The sequence below is a fragment of the Acomys minous genome (assembly GCF_964271855.1).
Source record: "Acomys minous genome assembly, chromosome: 15".
NCBI lineage: Eukaryota > Metazoa > Chordata > Mammalia > Rodentia > Muridae > Acomys > Acomys minous.
The window spans coordinates 83,432,984-83,452,266 of record NC_140497.1 but is presented as its reverse complement, the minus strand read 5'-3'; the positions used below and the strand labels follow the sequence as shown (position 1 = coordinate 83,452,266).

Below are 19,283 nucleotides of genomic sequence, written 5' to 3'. Positions count from 1 at the left end.
AGTCTGCGTTTGAGTGTCTATCTTACACCGGTTCAGTCAGTTCACCGCTCCCTTCACTTGGTTTCCACACTGATAACCTTGCAAGGTAGTGAAGTTATTGAGAGACACTGCACATGAGAGCGATGCCTGAGTCTCCACTAAAATATCCCCAAAAGTCATATATGCAGCTACTTTCACACACATATATTTACACTTCTGATGACAGAGCCATTATTCACCCTCAGAATGAAAAAGACTAACCCGCAGCCAGGCTAGTGTGTCATTATTACATTCACAGTCATGCAGAAATTCAATTATACATGTAAACAAGTATGCAGATACAAAGTTTTATATTTTAGATTCATCTGTCCAAGACGTTAGTAAAGAGGGCCGTGGCAGCTTTTAAAGCAAGGTCACACGATGGAATTACAGATGAATTTGCTTTATGTGACTACATAATGTGCTCTAACTTCAAGCTATTTTATTTGCTACAAATCCACGTGCTATTTCTCTCACAAATAGTTAAACTGTGATCGCTTTAAAATTTAAAACAGCAGAGAGTTCTCTACAACTAGAGGCCCCATTCCATATTAGGCACATAAACTCATTCACGAATGGTAACAGATACACACCACTAGCTCTCTCTCTCTCCCCTCTCTCTTTCCAGACAGGGTTTCTCTGTGTAGCCTTGACTGTCCTGGACTCACTTTGTAGACCAGGCTGGCCTCGAACTCACAGCGATCCGCCTGCCTCTGCCTCCCGAGTGCTGGGATTAAAGGCGTGCGCCACCACGCCCGGCTACTAGCTTACATTCTTGTAAGTTTTTATGGTCACTTTTATTTTTAACTGTACTTAAAGTCCTTTTACATCTACCCTACAGCCGTTCTACTTCTGTACTCGCTACCAAGAATATTGCAAAATTTAGCCATCCAGACTTATGTATTGTTATTCATACAGAAACACAGAGACCAAGTGAGTATACCATAGCTGTATTTGTCACCAAGAGTGCATTTTAAATAATGAAGTTACAGGTCCACTTGACACCTTTAATCCCAGCACTCGGGAGGCAGAAGCAGGCGGATCGCTGTGAGTTCAAGGCCTGGTCTACAAAGTGAGTCCAGGACAGCCAAGGATACACAGAGAAACCTTATCTCGAAAACAAAAACAAACAAACAAAAAAAAGAGGCCCATTTGACTAGAAGGCAGACTGTGGGTGGTCGGACCACTGTCCCTAAGTTACTCTTTGATGTACAACAGCTACAACTCGCTCTTCTCATCCTCCACAAAGAACACCTTACCCAGCAAGGTCCAATGCTCGGATGTTGCTGCTAACAGTTCCTTCTGAGCTCGTGGTTGAGGAGACATCCCAACAGTAGTTGTTTTCAGACAGGATCTGGTTCAGATGGTCCCGAGAAAAATGCGTTCCTTGAATTCGCTTCCTGTACGACTCGGCCTTTTCTCGGAGTTCCTTAACCTACAGGAAGAGTTCAGAAGGCTCCCATCACTGTCAGCGTGCTTTTACACACAGCAACAAGAACATAACAGAGCCAGTGCATTAACACAGCCCAAGTCCAGTGACAAAGGCAGGCGAAAGTAATAGCCACATACACTCATCAGACAATGCATTTAAGCAGAAATTAAAACAATTAGGCATGAGCAAAATGGAGCTATTTTATTCCGGATTAGCAGGCAAAGAGACATTTGTAGTAGCTAAGAAAAATATTGACACATACTTTTTTACTTCAGCTGAAATTACACAAGTATTCTATGCATTACTATAGTTTTTAAGAACTCAAAAGCAACCAACCTCTGCATACCACATGGCACCTAGAGAACCCTGGGGGAGGAATACAGAGACACTTAATGACAGGTTAATGCCATAAACACGTATTAATGGGACTCAATGAGACGCTGTACCTTATTAGTCTTCCCTCTAAATACACACTAACTTGTCAATCGATATTTCTTGTATTCTTAGTAATGTCTGACTCAGTAACCAAAATATCTTAATACTGCTCAAGGGTCAGCCACATTCTTGCTTGGTTGTGATGGTACTGGTGATAGGTAGTTGATTATTATCCTTAGCTCCCCATCTGACTGTGATGGTGCTGGTGATAGGTGATTGATTGGTATTCCTAACTCCCCATCTCTGACTGTGATGGTGCTGGTGAGAGGTGATTGATTGGTATTCCTAACTCCCCATCTCTGACTGTGATGGTGCTGGTGAGAGGTGATTGATTGGTATTCCTAGCTCCCCATCCCTGGACCAGTGGTTACATGCCAGTAATCCCCAGTCTGGCTTAATCGCCAGCGGCCCCCAGAAGACCCCACTGACAGTTGAAAGGTTCCCTCTCCAAGCCCCTCAGGTTCCCTTGCAGTCAGCAAAACCTCAACTTCAAAAACAAAACAACAAACAAAAACTAAATAAATGATTGAAAAGAAATTCCTATCAAATAATAGTGATGTATTCAACGAGATAACAAGATTTTTAAAAATTATGAGGAACTATAGAATATTTTGAATTCTCTAATTAGCAAATAATATACTTTCATATGAAAGGGAACCTAATGACCATTTGAAACCCTTTTATTTTACACGTTGCACTGCCACCTGCTGGCCTCTCTAAAATGCATTTAAAACACAACAAAAAGAGCTGAATTGTAAAAATTCTGCTTTTAAATTCTTATATTTAGCAACTTTTATTATTACTAATAATTCTCTATGTTTAAAAGCAGAGTTCTAGCATTTTTGCTAAACTGTTTATCACTTTACTATTTTAGGCATAACTGTTAATAATTCTTTTACCTTTTAAAATAAATCTTTTACCTTTTACATGAAGAGATTTTTATACATTGTCATCACCTCATTCTTTATTAGCAGTAGTAGTAGTAGTGTGTGTGTATGTGTGTGTGTCTGTGTCTGTGTCTGTGTGTGTGTCTGTATGACTGTGTGTGTCTGTGTGTGTGTGTCTATGTATGTGTGTGTGTATGTCTGTGTCTGTGTGTGTGTGTCTCTGTGTATCTCTGTGTGTGAAGGTCAGAAGATAACTGACCTTGCAGAGTCAGCTCTCTCTACCATGTGGGACCCCAGAATCAAGCTCAGGTAGCCAGGCCTGGCAACAGGCATGTTACCTGCTGGGCCATCTCTCCAGCCCTAAAATCTTTGTCATTTTCTACCACACAGGCAAGACTCTTCTCCTATCACGAACTGTGCATTAAAACTTCACGCTTTGCTTAAAGCCAAGAAAGCAAAGCAAACAATGAAGCCTGCAATGCAAAAGCAACTGGGGCCCAATCCACAGCTCCTAACAAGGCCGTTGTGAGCACAAAGGTAGGGAGGGCATTACCCTTGTAGGGAATTAGCCGTCACAGAGAGAGTGCCTACTGCGGCAGGAGAAACCAGACAGCCCCAGCAGATGCTCTCATCCAGCCAAACTGGAATATATCCTAAGGGATGATCTAGATCCCATTTTCTTTGCTGCCAACATGTGCTATAGTGCACGTATCAGTTCTGTGGACTCCTAGACTTCACAGAAAGCAGCAGCAGTTTTTGCATCAATGGCAGGACTGAGACATCAGGTGTCAACGTGCTGAGTGACTAGCAGGGCGTTCCACATAGCTAGGAAACCTGGTGTAAGCATCTGATCTAAGTGCCCTGTATCAGACTGTTCATTGACTACATAAGATGTGCATGCCTTAGGATCACATCCTCTGTGCTCTCTCCATGAACCCGTGACCTTGCAGCAGGGAGGGGCAAGCAGCAGAGGGAAACAGCAACCAGTGCTCCAGGTCTGGCTAACAAGGACAAAGGAAGCCATCTTGTATGTAAATTACCATCCTAGCACCAGCACAGCCGGTGTCCTATGAAACAAATGAGGACAAAAACTGAAGGACCGGTTCAAAGGGCCCCAATCAACATGGCTTTGAATGTTGAACAGTGGGAAGGAACAGTCAAGGAGGCCACGTCCTGTTCCCACGGGAGCTCCATATTGCTGAGTAAGAGAACGGGTGAAGAGACCTCTGTGTCCAGTGATCACTTCTGATACTAATTATTAGAAAAGATGGCGAGCAGACACTTTATAGAAATTTGGTATGATTATTCAGTTCCGTTTATTAATGATATATGAAACCCAATGCTTTCACAATTCATCAGCCATCCTTCCTAAAAAAAAGTCAGTGCTAACATTTCAGTTTTATATTTAAATGTCTATAATCCGATACTAAGATGAAAACTGAAGAGACTCTCAAACTAAGGTATTCATTGGGCAGGAGGAGAAAATTGAGTGTACACTCCAGAAATAACCCCTAAGATCAATGGCCAGGACCATTACAAAGGATAGGAATAAATTATCTCCAACTAAACACCCACACAGTAACGCCACCCAATGGCAGGGTATATTATAACCAGTGTGCAGAGAGATGGCTCAGAGGTTAAAAGCATTTGCTGCTTTTGTACTCTCAGCACCCACACTAAGTGACTACGACCTGTAGAAGAACATAAATTCAGAACATGGCTATTCTGGCAAAATATCACATCCAGGGCCTCTGTGATCCAGCTGGAATACAAACACACCTTTAATTCAGGAGACAGGGACAAACAGATCTGAGTTCTAGGCCAGCCTTCTATAGAGCAAATATCAGATAAAGAAAAGCTTAGGTCCAAGCATGGTGGTACACGCCTTTAATTCCAAATAAAGGTAAAGTTAGTTTGTAGAAGGAAGCACCCATGTTTGAAAGTGATGTCTAATTGAGTGGCAGAAAAAGTGACGAATCAGATTTGACAAAATAGGATACACCCAACACTCATGAAAACAGAGAGGAAAGGGGAGCTACTTAAGAGGCAGTTTTACAGAGAGAGGAGGCAGTTTTACCAGGACAGGAATAGAGAGATGTATTATAGAGAAAGAACTCAGGTGAAGGCAGGAGGAGCCAGAAAATGAGAAGAAGCCAGTAGATTAGAGCAGATTGCTGAGTTAGTCTGAGGCCAAGCAGAGTAATCCCAGGCTGAGAGAGAAGCCCGATTAAATAAGTCAGCTGGGAGAGGAGTTTGAGCCAGAACAGCGGAGTTGAACCTGCAGCCCAGAGCTCAGAAAGAACAAGTAAGGATGAGCTTATTACGCAGTGAGTCTCAGAGGCTGAAAACATTCTAGGCCTAAGTTAGATTGTATGGAGGCTAGAAGCTTCCAGGACTAGGCCTAGGTTAGCAGAAGGAGGCAGTGAGCCTCCCAGACAACAATTGAGCCAGGAGAATAAAATTACTATTACAACAATCACTTATAACTCCAGTTCCTAAGGATACAACACCCTCTTCCGGCCTCCACAGGCACACAGGCACACAGACACACAGACACACAGACACACAATCTGAACACTGTAAGGAGAATGTTTTCATTACTGAATTACTTTTCTCAATTTGAACTAAATAATTTAAAATTTACATACAGAAAAATCAAATTCAGAAAGTTGAGAGGAAATAATCTTTTTTTCTCAAAACTCCTACTCCCCAAATGAGGAGTAATCTTATGCCTGGTTCTTACAACACCTGTCAGATTACAGAATGTCTCTCAAATGTGGCTCTTTATCTTGAACCAAAATCCTAATTGTCCTCAAAAGTCACATCAATAACCAAGCCAAAAAGATGTATTTGCCTGCATGAAAGAGAACAAGGCAGGAGGACTGCTATGGGGCCAAGGTCAGACCCTTTTAAGAAACCAAAAGTTAATTTAAAAACAAAGTAATGTACAACAGACCCAGTCATTAAAGGCAGTCTTTTAAGACCCCTATAAAGAGCAGTGCAGTGGCAGTAATGGACAGATGTGGAAGACACAACCCCGTTCAAATCCAGCTGCAGACATCCCATGAATAAGGATGTGGGACTTAGGATGGGACACACAGTGGTTTTGCTAAAAATAGATCCCAAAGGTGCAGCATTTAGACAGTTTAAGAGGAAATGAAGTTAGCAGCTGCACTACGAACCAACAAGTGAGCTAAGCTGGGATGCGGGCTGCAGAGAGGGTTCCATGGCGAAAGCACTAGCCCGCTTATCCTGGTATAACCCCAGCACTGGATGGAAAAGGAGGACCACTCTGAGCTCTCAATGGCTGGCCAGTCTAGACCATCAGTGAGCTCTGAGGTCAGTGAGAGATGCTGTCACAAAAAGTAAGGTAATGAGGGATACTAACCTATGGCCTTCACGTGCACAGCCATGTGTGCACACTGCACACACCACACATACAACATACACACCAGAAGATGCTGGGGGGAGGAGATGGCTGAGTACCTGATACTCAGGCGCCTCATACCCAGCCACACACCACAAATAATGGTCCAGGAGGAAAAAAATCCTAGTATTTCGGCAAAATGCAGCCCATATTAAATGTCTATGCCTTGGTAAATAAAACTTGATCACTTATTTCTGAAGACGTGTTTTCCTTTTCTATTGCCAATCTATGTGCCTTTTTTTTTTTCTTTTTTTTTTTGATAACAGGCTAAGACAAACTTCACTCCTAAGTATCTGCCTGCAACTTCCAGTAGAAGGTTACGGCATCACAATACCACATTAGGTAAAACTGAGAAAGCAGACGACACAGCACTCATCAGGGCAATATGCAGAATCTCACCTGACCTCCACATCACTACAGTCCTCTAAAGACACTAAATGTTTACAGTTGAGGCCTAAAGACCAACTCACCTTAAAGAAGTCACACGCTGGCAAAGAATCTTTCCAAAACAAGCCTTTCTCATGACCTCAATCCTGGCCCCCTGGCCCCCATCAGCCACACTGTTCTGTGCTCCCCAGTTTTCTCCTGCCCTGTCTCTTTGCCAAGACCTACAATGCTAATAAACTGTCCAACTGCTTGAGGGATTCCGTCATTATTCCATCATGACTGCTTTGGATGCTCAGGGCTTTTATTTGCTGTCACTAGAGTGAGTAGACAAATGGCCCAGATGAAGTGGGAGCTGTCCTTGTCCCATGTGGCCTGAACTAGGCCCAGGTACTAAGTTCTGAGAGTATCTAAAGTGGGGGAAAAAATCCAAAAGCTTCCTGAAACAGGATGCTTAGGCAGGGGTGGCAGATCCTTCTCTGGATGGGGCCAGCCCAAGAGACGAATAGCTCAACCAGGCCCAACCTAACTTATCCTTTTCAGAAAGATGGATGGAAAAGAACATCTATTATTATACAGTCCAACCAAAAAAAAATGTTTTAATTTAGCTTGTGCACATGGAAAAGGTTGAAAACCATCAGGATCCACTTTTAAGATACTAATTGTACAGTAATACAAGAAGGCCCACTTCTCAGTCCCGGGATATAAGTGCCCTTTCCTCTGGCCTATCTTTAGAACCCCAGCTTCTCCCCTATGTCAGGGTACCCCAAAAGTAGAAGTTGAACCTGAATGAGCTCAGGCTGCACCCGTCTTTTTTCCACATGCTGCAATGGTGCAAACTGTCAGCAGCCTTACTATCACACTCCTTGTGGCTTGACAGATGACCTGCAGTTCACAGACTGAGGGTCCAACTGTCGTGAGAACCAGAGCAATAAAGCTACAGCCGTGTAAACTCAACTATCAGCTTTTTGATGGTTTAAAAGGTGATTTTAATAATAAATGTCAATCTCTAAGGAGGCCACTGGCATAAAAACAGTGACCACCCTGGTAAGTTGACAACGACTACACACAATTCAGATGGGGGGATTCGGAGTGGTATTATGACATCATCCATCTTTAAGTGTGAATGAAACTCATTGTGACACTGTTGGGCAGCCTGGAAGAAAATGTGACACCCCAGACTCACCTGGTTTGGTATGTTCTCCTTCATACGTGTCCAAGCTCCAGCTCTATAGAGATACTGGGCTGGGCTCAGAAACTTTGCTCTATATTCAGAATTCACCTTTCTACAAGAGACAGAACGGATATAAGTACTCTAGCGTGATGACCACCTGAATATGACTGTTTCCTGATAAAATACATACCCGAGCCTTTGGTGTCTCCACGGAGCAAGCTTCCTCTTAGGCTGGTCTGAGTCTTCCGATGCCATCTCTACTTCTAATTCTAAAGGCTCGTCCGCCTTATTACATTGAAATGGAAACAATTTAAGCTTTTATGCTTAGAGATATCATACATTAAAATAAAAACAGATGTTATAAAGGTAGGCATGGTGATTCTACTACATTTTTGCTTTTAGATGTTTTAGCTACTAAAGAAAACAAAACAAAAAAATCAACAAATAACTTTTAAAACCAAGTTTCGAGCCTTATGTTTTTTTTAATTAACAAATACCCTCTAAATATTAAGCAAACCACTTACTAAATATTAAACAACACTACTACATACTGAGGAGGGATTCTGATTTAGTCCTTAAGTTTATGGCCAAGTGTTACAAGTAATTAGTGTTGCTGGTTATCACAGTGTTATACAAAATAACACTTTCCACCCCCAAGAATATCATAGGTCGAAAGCAAGTGTATGTGTATGCTGTGTGCACGCGATGTATGTGTGCACGCGATGTATGTGTGCACATGCGCATGTGCATGTGTGCATACAAGCGCGTATCTGTGCATGTGCATGGGCATGCATGTGAGCATGTGTATGCACGCACACATACACAGATATATAATTTTACTTTTAGCCATATACTTTCTATTTTTAAAAACCACAAAGTACCAGATAACATTACTACAGGAGACTAAAAAACAATGTTTATATTTCATTTTCCTATAATCTGCTCCAGCCTACTAGTCAGAACTTTGAATACCTGTCAAATCACACACAAACCGTGTTTTTATATCCACTGAAGTAAATGATATGAATTATACTAACTATAACTTAGCATAACAAAAGTTTTGCCCCAAGATAAATGTGTATTTTGTCATAGCTACTGCTTCAAATACACATTTCCATCATTCCTGCTGCCCTGCATCGCCCGCGACTGCAAAGCCAATCGTTTGACGTTAGATGTGGAAGATTTACCTGCTGCGTTGCTAAGTACGGCCATGCTGTCTTACTTTCAGTTACTTACGCATCTGTCTCCCAGCAGCCTAGGTGCTGCTGAGCCTTGCTGTGTCTGCATCCTGTACCCTCAGTACCAGCAGCCTAGGTGCTGCTGAGCCTTGCTGTGTCTACATCCTGTACCCTTAGTACCAGCAGCCTAGGTGCTGCTGAGCCTTGCTGTGTCTGCATCCTGTACCCTCAGTACCAGCAGCCTAGGTGCTGCTGAGCCTTGCTGTGTCTGCATCCTGTACCCTCAGTACCAGCAGCCTAGGTGCTGCTGAGCCTTGCTGTGTCTACAGCCTGTACCCTTAGTACCAGCAGCCTAGGTGCTGCTGAGCCTTGCTGTGTCTGCATCCTGTACCCTCAGTACCAGCAGCCTAGGTGCTGCTGAGCCTTGCTGTGTCTGCATCCTGTACCCTCAGTACCAGCAGCCTAGGTGCTGCTGAGCCTTGCTGTGTCTACATCCTGTACCCTCAGTACTGACGCAGGACCTGGCGTCAGTCAGTGAGCATAGTGAACAAATGAGTTAACGCTAGCAAAGAAAAGGGGGCCTACAGGAGGGAGCGGGAAAGTGTGCCAAAGCAGAGACCATCCGTAGGAGCTCAGGAGCTGGCGCTACCTTCTTCTCTGGAGAGGGTGTCTCAAGGCCGCTGCTTCCCTTCAAGTCCTCTCTGAACTTGGGCTCCTTCACTGGAGATAAGCCCTTGAAATTCTGCGTGTATTCAGTTTCGTGGACAACTGTACTCCCATTGAACTGTGGAATAATTTGGCTTTTATTACGGAGAACCTTAAAACAAAAATAGTTCAGTTTTGAGTTGGTTATTAACTAACATAGAACTTGGGTATTTAATTGCTCTTAAGAACTCATTTAAAAAGTTGAACTATAGTACACAAAAAAGGCAAAACTGTATATGACTGCAATTTCATTTCACACGTGTATTAGTAGCCAAAGGCCAAATTTCTATACTCGTTACTATGTTTTGAGTAAATAGTCAAATTATGATACAAATGTTATTTAAGCAAAAATAAACAACCATGTTCCTTATCTGACTTTCCCTTCCCAGAGTTCCCTTTCTCCTACCAGTTTAGTAACGAGATAAATTAAATAAGCATATTTTCATAATAAAAACAGACATTAGTTTTATTAAAGTAACTGTTATCAGCTCTACAAATTATGTTTCTCCTTGTCAGAATTTCTCCTTTTCTGAGAGAACGTAGGTGATGCCAGGTATGTTCAATCTGGGATTTTTTTTTTCTTGCCTCCTGCTTGCCTTTTCATTAAGGCAAGAGAGAACATCCCGCAATTGCTACATTTCTCTTTTAAATGTTTTCTTTCGCCCATAATATTCAAATAGTATGGCTTCCACGTGCTGGTATACCACCACCGATGACAACGAAATCACACGGAAAAGAGAGGGTGTGGGGTGAGGCCTACCACTGCTTGCAACGCTGACTAGCACACCGTTCTGCAGGCCCAAGCCAAACAGTGCTCCCTCTCAGTACAACACAATCTCAAGGGCCTGCCAGCCAAAACCATGCCAGCTCCTTTAAATATTAAGATGACAACCTTATAAGAGAAGGCACCTGACTCAAAGCCAATGGCTCCTTGGAGGGGCACTGAAAGCTTACCAGTGAGCTCCTTCACAGACCCCAAAGCCCATGTGCTCTGAACATACAAAGAGCCCTCGCTTCCCGATGAAGCCCTTTTGAAAGCCTCACTAAGAAAAGCAATAGGCTCCCTGGTGAAGACTCCGCTGGAGGTTTTATTTTACACTGGGAAAAAAAATTCTGCAAAATGCTTTCACTGGCGTGCAAAATTTGTCAAGCAGGCTTTGGCTTGAATCAGCTCTGGCTTATAGGTCAAATGCGCTACAAGAATGAAGCGCATTTTCATGGCACAGGTATTTTTAGGAGCACTTACTGCCTAGGAATGCTTGCGAGTAAACAGAGGAGGCACTGGTCCCACTCAGTAGATCACAGAAAGAGAACCCATCACTTTGTGTTAGACTCCACAGGATCCTAGACCGGATTTTGGTACCAAGAAAACAAAGCTTCCCCAGTTTACACGGTGAGTGGTGAGGGTGCCCGTGGAAGAGGCACCCTGCTGTATCTAACATTCTCTTGGGTTTTAGGTACAGAGTAGACAGTGAACACTGAAGTACGGGCAAAATGAACTGAGGGCATGTAAAGATCCGTGAAGACTCATAAATACAAAGATCAGGAAAAAGAGGAAGCTCCACGGGCTTCTGGAGCTATTAGATGTGGAGCCGACAGTCTAGTCAAGAAATAAAAAAGAATCCCGAGTCTGAGAACTTCTCCGGAGGGCAGCAACAGTTAACAACAGTATTTATTAGCAAGGTAAGAAAATACTCAAACTGCACATGAATATAACGAAATCTGTCTCACAATTAGTGCAGTGTGCCTTTTAAACTGCTTCAAGGGAACAATAATAATTAGTTCTGCTTTCAATATATAAATATCCAAGGAGCTTGTCTTTCTTGAGAAAAAAACATGCAAAAACATTAGTCAAATAAATGGTTTAGAATATAACCAATTCACTGATTTAAAACTAATAAACTAGAAAGACCTTTTGCCTGTGAACACTTACCCCTCCCCCACCTTCTCACTAGCCTACCCCCTACTTAGTGATCTGGCAATAATGATCATCAATAGCATAAGACAGTATAATATTACCACTATAAATCATAAGGGAGGGGAAGAGGCTAGCAAGCCTCTCATTCCGTCTTCCAGAGCCTAGGTCAGGCCTAGGTCAGTAGCAACTCGCTTCCAGCTCTCAGTCTGTGTTACTAAGTTGGGTTAGAACACTCAGAGACACATCACATCTTAGGCTACCTGATTGGCTGCAAACACCGGAGCGGTTTCTTTACTGGTCTTCCAAACAAACTGCCTTTGGTATTCAGAATTTCTCAAGGCATTATGCGAGGGAGCAACAGCCAATCCAGCTTTCTTACGAAGATGCCTATCCAACTGTTGGGGAGGAAAAACCCACTCAGAGCTATTAAAATCTGCTACATAAGCTCCTTGTAAGTCTAAATTGTGCTATCCAGCACTGCAACATGAAGTTTATCCCTTTAAGTTCAAGTGTACCCTGCTTGCTAAGTATGTGCATACAGCAATATGGCAAACTTTTACCTTTTAAACTGTCAAAATATTTAAATTCCCTTCTTAGTGCCAGAGGACCATTATGCATATCAAAAAATAGTATTGCTCAATTCCTTCCCCCAAATCATTCACAAGTAAATCGAATATTAAAAAAAAAAAAAAAAATCACAGCACACACTTCTGTGGTCCCCTCCCCTCTGGCACCCAAGCTCACACATCACCTTCCATGGTCCCCTACATCCCTGGCTTTCTCAACAAGTCACAGATTCGGCTCCAGTGCTCCTAAATGGCTCCAGGGTTCCAGTCAGTGGTAGAAATCAACTAGAAAAAGAGCAACAGCCCGGAGAATGTGGGAGGCAGTGAGATTCCCACAGACCCCTGCAGCGGCTCCTTATGTGCTTGTGGGGACCTGCTGCATGCCAGCTGTGACATAAGAGGACAGAACTGCAGATCTTTGAGAGCCAGCCAGAACTCTCTTCCTTTTTCCTCCTGTCAACTGAGGTCCTGTTTGTTCCTTGCTGGTACACAATAAGAAAGTGAAATGAGGCTAGGTAAAGTCATCTGGGCACGCCAGCCAGAGAAATGGCCTACTGCCCTTCTGTGTCGGTTTGACCTCTTCTGATGAATAAAACCGAGAGGCAGACTGCCCGCACAGGGAAGGCAAGTGTCAGGACAACAAGTACAGAATAGTGAGAGTTAAGAATAGAACCGTTCTCAGTAAGCAGCCTGCTGGCATCTATACCAGAGGCACGGGACAAGAAAATAACACTTAACAAGAAAAAACTTAAACACACAATGTGATAGTAATGAAACAACAGTGAACCAAATAAAGCCTGTCACACTTTCGGGCAGAAACGGGGCGGCTACTCCTACCCTGGGATCTACACTCTGTGGAAGAGGTTTGAGGGAAGGGTCCAGCGCTGCATCCTCATTAGCCAGCGCATGGTTTCCTGTGATGGCCTGGTGCTTTTCCACAGCGTCGGGAGGCCCTTCAGCCCTGGAGTCTGCAGAATGAGACCGGGTTCTCTTGGGAACTCGGGAAGCCTCTAGTGAGGGAACCCCATCTTGGTCAGCATCTTCTTTTTGCTGTGCCTCTTGTGGTTTTGGAGTTTGGAGGGTCTGAGGCTCTGGTGGGACAACCATCTCATTCTCTGTGATGGCTCCGTTCCACTCCAGGAATTTTGAAATCTGAGGGTCATGGTAGGGAACTCTTCTTTTTGAAATAAAACTTGGTTCTTTCGTGATCCCTATAAGACATAACATAAAAGCAGCTACCACCAATGTTCACAGTCAAGAAAAGCTTTTAATAAAACCTGTGAGGAGAAAGACTTTTTTTTTTTTAACAACTGGAAAGATAAGACTTTAAAATTCAGTTGAGAGCAAGATGGCACCTGCCACCAAGCCTAACAACCTAAATTCAGTCCCCAGGACCCTCATGGTAGAAAGGAAAACCAACTCCCACAAGTGACTTCCACACATACCCCATGGTGCATGTGTGCACACATACATACATATATACAGACAGACAGACAGACACACATACATACATATACACACATACCCACATACCCAACAAACACAAAGTTAAAAAATATAATGGGGATACACATACACACACACACATAAATTCCTCCAGATTTAGGACTTTTTAAACCTGACTCGGTATAGTTTTCAACATCCAAATATTTATTCTGCTTTTAAAAAGCATTAAAGTTGAGCACTGAGGTCACAAGGGTCCAAGCTATTCTCACAAGTCACAGGGATCACAAGGTGAGAGGCCTGGCACGCCAGGAAGTATGTGTTGCCTCGTTTCTGGTTACTTTTCCTGTGCTACTTAGCAGAACAATAGGCCCTGGCCTGCCCAAAGGAGGACCGTTTCACAAAGCTTCTCTTATGCAGAACACACCAAGATGAAAGAGGTGAGATGTCACCATGCTAGGCCTTGGTTCTCCTTCTGCCTTGATTTCCTGAGAATTAAGAAGAATGACCCTTTTTAACAAGAGCGAGGATACAATTTCTCTACACCTCTCTCCAGGGGGAGTACACAGGGCTCAGCCTCCTGTGGAGGTAAATGGAGCTCCACAACACCACTGAGCTAGTGCCCTGGTACAGCCATCTTTAAATAGAAAGAGGGCTGCTCTCACCTAAGGAAGAGTAAGACAGAGCAGAAGGGAAGGGACAGCGACAGAAAAGCTGCAATGAGGTAAAGCCACCACTCCCAAACCTCTCTCTGAGCTGCCTCTGCCACTGAAGCGAGGGTTCTATGCCCATGGGCTTCCTAGACTACAGACTTCAATGGACAGGCACACGGAGAGACCTTGAGGGGCTGGGTGAGCAGAAAGGAGCATTTTCTGCATCCCGAATTCCATGTGTGTCTTGCTTGACACTGACTTGTCTGTCATGTGGGCTTCTATTTGCTCCAGCCTACCACAGTGTCCCTTCAACTTTACAAAGGAGCGCACACAGCTCAGGCAGCCTGGCACTGCCTGTGGTAGATCGCTGCCACATTTTACAAGGACTCAGGGCTAGGGAGACAAAGGGACAAGAAAGCACAAGTCACTCCTGAGGGACCCTGGGTCATGGAAGGGCAAAGGCACAGACTGAAAAAGACAAAGGAAGAGCAGCCAATCTATACATAAGTTCAGGTATGGAGAGTTGGCATGGGGCGTGCGGGCATGCACCTTAACTCAGACTCCAAGCATAAAGTCAGACTTTTCTCACAGAGGGTCACTCTAATTTGGACAAGCCAGTTTGCCATTGAGGGTGGCTTTGCAAATCAACATTTTCTATATACACTGAATGAACAGAGGCGGCAGCTCCAAAGTTTGAGCAAATATACATAATAAGACATAAATACACTCGACCAAAAGATAGAGTCTTTGAAACTATTTGTGAAAGCTTAAAAAAAAAAACTTAAGATCAACTTTAAAATGGGAGGAGGGGCTAACAAGCTTTTAACTTTGGGGGTAGCACTGGGGCCTCATATGTCAGGCACATGCTCTACCACTGAACAATACTCTGCTACCCTCTGGATTCCTCTTTTTTAATTCTGATCTTATGTGCATGAGTGTTTTGCCTGCATGTATGTATGTATACTATATGCATGACTGGTGTCCCCAGGGGCCAGAAGAGGGAGTTACAGATATTGTGAGCTGCCTGTGGGTGCCAGAAACTAAACTTCAGTCCTCCGCAAGACCACCAGCGCTGTTAACCCGCAGTCCCTCTAAATCACTACAGTAGTATGAAAACAGAACAAAAGGAAATTGGAAGACCACTGTTTGAGACTTCCGCCTGGGCACAGGGTTGGGATTTTGGTAAGGAGCAAAACCAAGGAGGAAGATTCTCTGTCCTCCCAACTCCAGCAAATGGCCTTGGTAATGGGGATGCACCGTACTCAGAGACTGAGCAGGCCCCAGTCCCAACAGTGCAAACCTCCCACCTCCATTTCTGAACGGCCTGAGGTTCTTGTGCTGTCCCCTGGGCTTACCTAAAACCCCGACTCACCTTCCTCCCCTAAACCTTTACTTCCTTCTAAATGTACCGCACCCCAAACGGTCTCACCTGCATAGTCTCCTCTCGTCACTGGCCCCTGAGTGCAGCTGGCCTCAGCTACACTGCTGAAGGACAATGAATCAGCGTGAGCAGGTGCCCTCGTGTCCAGGCCCACCCCAGTGCCTTCCGTGAGGTGCCTATCCCTGAAGCCAGTTTATCTCGCGTTCCTGATCTAACAAGCTCTCCCAAGTTCAGAACTTACGAGCAGAAAGGTTTCCCAGCATTCCGCCTGAGAGCCAGGAAATATCCCACTCTGAAGTCTGGCCTGGGGCTAAGCATCTTTATGCAGCAGGGTCGGGGGGTGGGGGGATTGGGGGGGTATAGGGGGGGTGGGGGGAGACAGGACGGCCACTACCCACACCCCATTCTGTTCTCCAAACCTAAATGAAGCACATTCCTTGTGCTGCTGGCGTCCCTTCCCAGTTTGGTGTCCTCACTCTAAGTCCTGTCTTTTCCCTGGCTTCAAATGCAGAACATCTGAGGGGCTCACACATCAATCAGTCTCTCTCACACATCACCCTACAGGACCCTGGTACTAAAGCCCTCACCAAGTCACGCCTCTTTCAGTCCGGCCCAACAGTCCTGGGAGTCTTGCTTCCTAAGGCCCACTGGGCAGGGTTGGTTTGCTCAAGGTTATGGTTATTGCATATTCAAATTCAGATGTATTCATTAATTTAAAATTTTCTTTTCAGGCTGATGAGATGGCTCAGCCTGAGTTTGACACCACCCCACCACCCCTGCCCACGGCCCGTACAAAAAAGCTAAGTGTGGTGGCTTGCTATTATAATCTGAGCACTAGAGAGTGGCGACAGGTGGGCCCTGGGGCTCTCTGGCCAGTAAGCTTAATTGGTGAGCTCCTGGCCAATGAGAGACCTCGTCTCAAAATAAAGTGGGCAGCCTTCCTGAGGAGTGACACCCAGGATGGTTCTCTGGCCTCCGCATGTATATGCACAGGTGTACCTGCATGCATGCAATCATTTTTTTTTTAATGTTTAAAATTAGTTTTAATAGGGAGTGGAGTGTCTCAAAGCTCCGAGTTTCTACTAACAAAAAAGGAGACAGAGGGCACACTCAGAGATCGTATATTCTAGTGAGAGAGAAACAGAGCAGAGACAATAAAGTCAGTCTGCTATTTCAACTCGCTCTAGGAAACCTCCGCCCAGGGCACAAATCTTCTGAGGTCTGGGAAAAAGCGCACATTAATAGGAAGAACACAGTCTCTAAAGTCATGGGCCGTGACCAACAGAGACAGGAAATGAGTCCATGACACTGCACCTGGGTACGGACTCCTGCTCTCCTCAAGATTCTTCCAGACCTCCTCCCTAGACTCGTCCCCTTCAGTTTTCAGGTCCCAGCCCAACCAAACCCCCGAAGAGCCTTTTCCAGAACCACCACTCTCAAGAGTATTCCCTTCAACCAGCGGGCTACCGTGCTATTTTATATAAAATCTGAATCACCTTATTTACTGAGTTTCTTTGTTTCAAAACGTAAAGGAGTCCGGGATCCCAGTATAGCTTCGATAAATATTTGCCAGCTATACGAACCAGTCAGCCAAGATGGGTGGATTTTAATTGCTTTGTAAGCATAACCCAAGGTTTGTTCGAGTTATAATGGCTATTGGTTTGCTCGACTTACCTAACTGATCCGATCTAAGTCCTGCGCGTGAGTACTTTTGCCTCACTGAGGGATTATAGGACTCTGACAAGTAAGAGTTTTTCCACAGAAAGTTTCTCTGGTACTCACTCAGCCCCTGAAACACAAAGTACAAATTGAGCATCAGAAAGAAAAAAAGATCTTCTCAACCCTTCCAAAGGGTGTTGAAAGGCCTAAGAATGAGAATTAAACGCAGACAACAGCCTTAATAATGACTAATATTTATCCAGCCCTGGGCTAAGTAGCGCTTTAATCCTTACAACCAGCTGAGGCAGATAGCAGGTGTCTGAAGCTCAATGAGGCTGCCTTTTAACTGGTTCTCTAACTCCAACATGTGAGCTCATCTGATTAAGTACAGTAACAAACGAAAGTCGTAATCACCAGAGTTTTCTCGTATATCCCCATCAAAAGCATATTATGGATTACACCTTGTTCCTTTTAATAAAAGGCAATTCGAGAAAGACAACCCCTCCCCCCGTCCCTTAAGAATTAAGAGTTGGGATTACTGCAACACCACGGCCACCTGTTGCGTTGCGTGCAAGGGTGCTAGTGCCTGGAAGTGTTGGCAACCCCTAAAACAAACGTACAGCTGGGCAAGCTGCATACCTACCCAGGCTCTCTCCTGTTACTGATGGCCGGATTCCCAAGCCTCTAGTTTTGCGGGAAACGGGGCTAAATGCTGAACGTCAGAGGGACCACAGGTGCCCTACAGGGAAAGCAGCCTTTCGCCCCACTGTCAAGTGCCCTTCCTTCCTCCTGCGCTCCTGGCGACCCCAGATTGATTCCGTCGGGCCCCCATCGAACTCTCCCACGCCCGCACCTCTGCACCGGGCCACGGGACCGAGCATCCTCGGCCCCGCACAGGCTCCGGCCAGGAGGCTCGGTGCCGTCAAGGCGCGCCACGCATCCACCGGGGGGGTCCCCGCCACACGCCGCGGAGTCCCCGGCCTCACCTTGAAGCGCACCGGCATGTCGCCCTGCGCTGCGGAACCTGTCCAGCCGACAGTTAACGGGACTGAAGCCCCGAGGGGGCGGGGCGACAACACTGGTTCCCTAGCAGGATCCCTGGACCCGGCGTCCCCGACTACGCGCCGGCGCACTCCGAGCAGCCCTCCCGCCCCGCCTCTCTGCCTTGCTCCGCCCATTTTGCAGCCTGAAGACCAATGGCAGCCCTTACCGTCATTACGATTAGACCAACCGGAGCTCGGAAAGGGCACCGCCCCGCTCCCTAATGGCGGGCGGAGAGCCGGCCAATGAGGATTACGGGAGCTGCGGCGGGCGGGGCCCACCGGAGCTTTGTCCTGAAGGAGGCTGAGGACCGAGTCCCCCGCACCGCAGACCAGACTTATGTGCTGTGTCCCGGCAGCCAGAGCCCGCCTAGCTGGTTCCAAGTCCCTGACGTCACAGGACATGAAAGCGCGCCTGGCATTCCAGAATGCACGATGGAACCCAAAGTTTCTTTTTCCTCAAAGGAAATTGTCTGGAAACCAGTTCCTAGCGACTCAAGAGTTACCCTAGCCTCGGGTCGAAAAGGGAAGGTCCCAAAATACACTCTTAACGATGTAGGCAGACTCAAATGAAGTGTATTAAAATCGCAAAGCCAACTGCATCTTCCTTTGATGATGTTTCTTTCACCTTCAGAAAAAGAGGGCTCAGAGAGAGGGGGGGGGGAAAGAAAGTTTGTGAATCACAACTACTAGTGGGGAGGAGGTGGGCGGAAGGAGAGAGAAATCTGATTTTAATAGGCTATAGCCATCATCATAAATGTTTAAACACTAAAACTCGGAAAAGAAATTACCCAGGCATGCTTGGGAAGAATGTACATGTATTTAGCGAATAGTAGTATACTGTGTCCCAGGCTCACTTTCCAAAGGAGAAGCGTGAATGAAAAGTCAGAAGCAGAGAGCTATCTGCGAAAGTTGAGATGTTTAGAAAAGGCTCAGGACGAATTTGTAGAGCTGGCCTTAAACTACAGCTGCAAGAAGAGGAA

At 45.1% G+C, this 19,283-nt stretch overlaps 1 protein-coding gene across 5 annotated transcripts in view; it reads right to left on the bottom strand.

Annotated features, from left to right (window-relative positions):
- The window catches only part of MDM1 (Mdm1 nuclear protein), a 29,537-nt gene extending 10,846 nt beyond the window's left edge, over nt 1-18,691 (bottom strand). The window contains exons 1-9 of one of the 5 annotated variants that reach the window (XM_084759444.1): nt 18,471-18,691; nt 17,276-17,390; nt 12,962-13,335; nt 11,819-11,953; nt 9,585-9,752; nt 7,948-8,042; nt 7,770-7,869; nt 1,787-1,816; nt 1,278-1,453 (exon numbers count right to left, since the gene is read on the bottom strand). In XM_084759444.1, the coding sequence (XP_084615570.1) occupies nt 1,278-1,453; nt 1,787-1,816; nt 7,770-7,869; nt 7,948-8,042; nt 9,585-9,752; nt 11,819-11,953; nt 12,962-13,335; nt 17,276-17,390; nt 18,471-18,476 (1,199 nt within the window). In that variant the 5' untranslated portion in view covers nt 18,477-18,691. Of the gene's footprint in view, nt 1-1,277; nt 1,454-1,786; nt 1,817-7,769; nt 7,870-7,947; nt 8,043-9,584; nt 9,753-11,818; nt 11,954-12,961; nt 13,336-17,275; nt 17,391-18,246; nt 18,398-18,470 lie in introns of those variants that run through there. The other 4 variants (XM_084759443.1, XM_084759446.1, XM_084759445.1 and 1 more) reach the window with 4 other exon arrangements.
- Between the last annotated feature and the right edge of the window lie 592 nt (nt 18,692-19,283).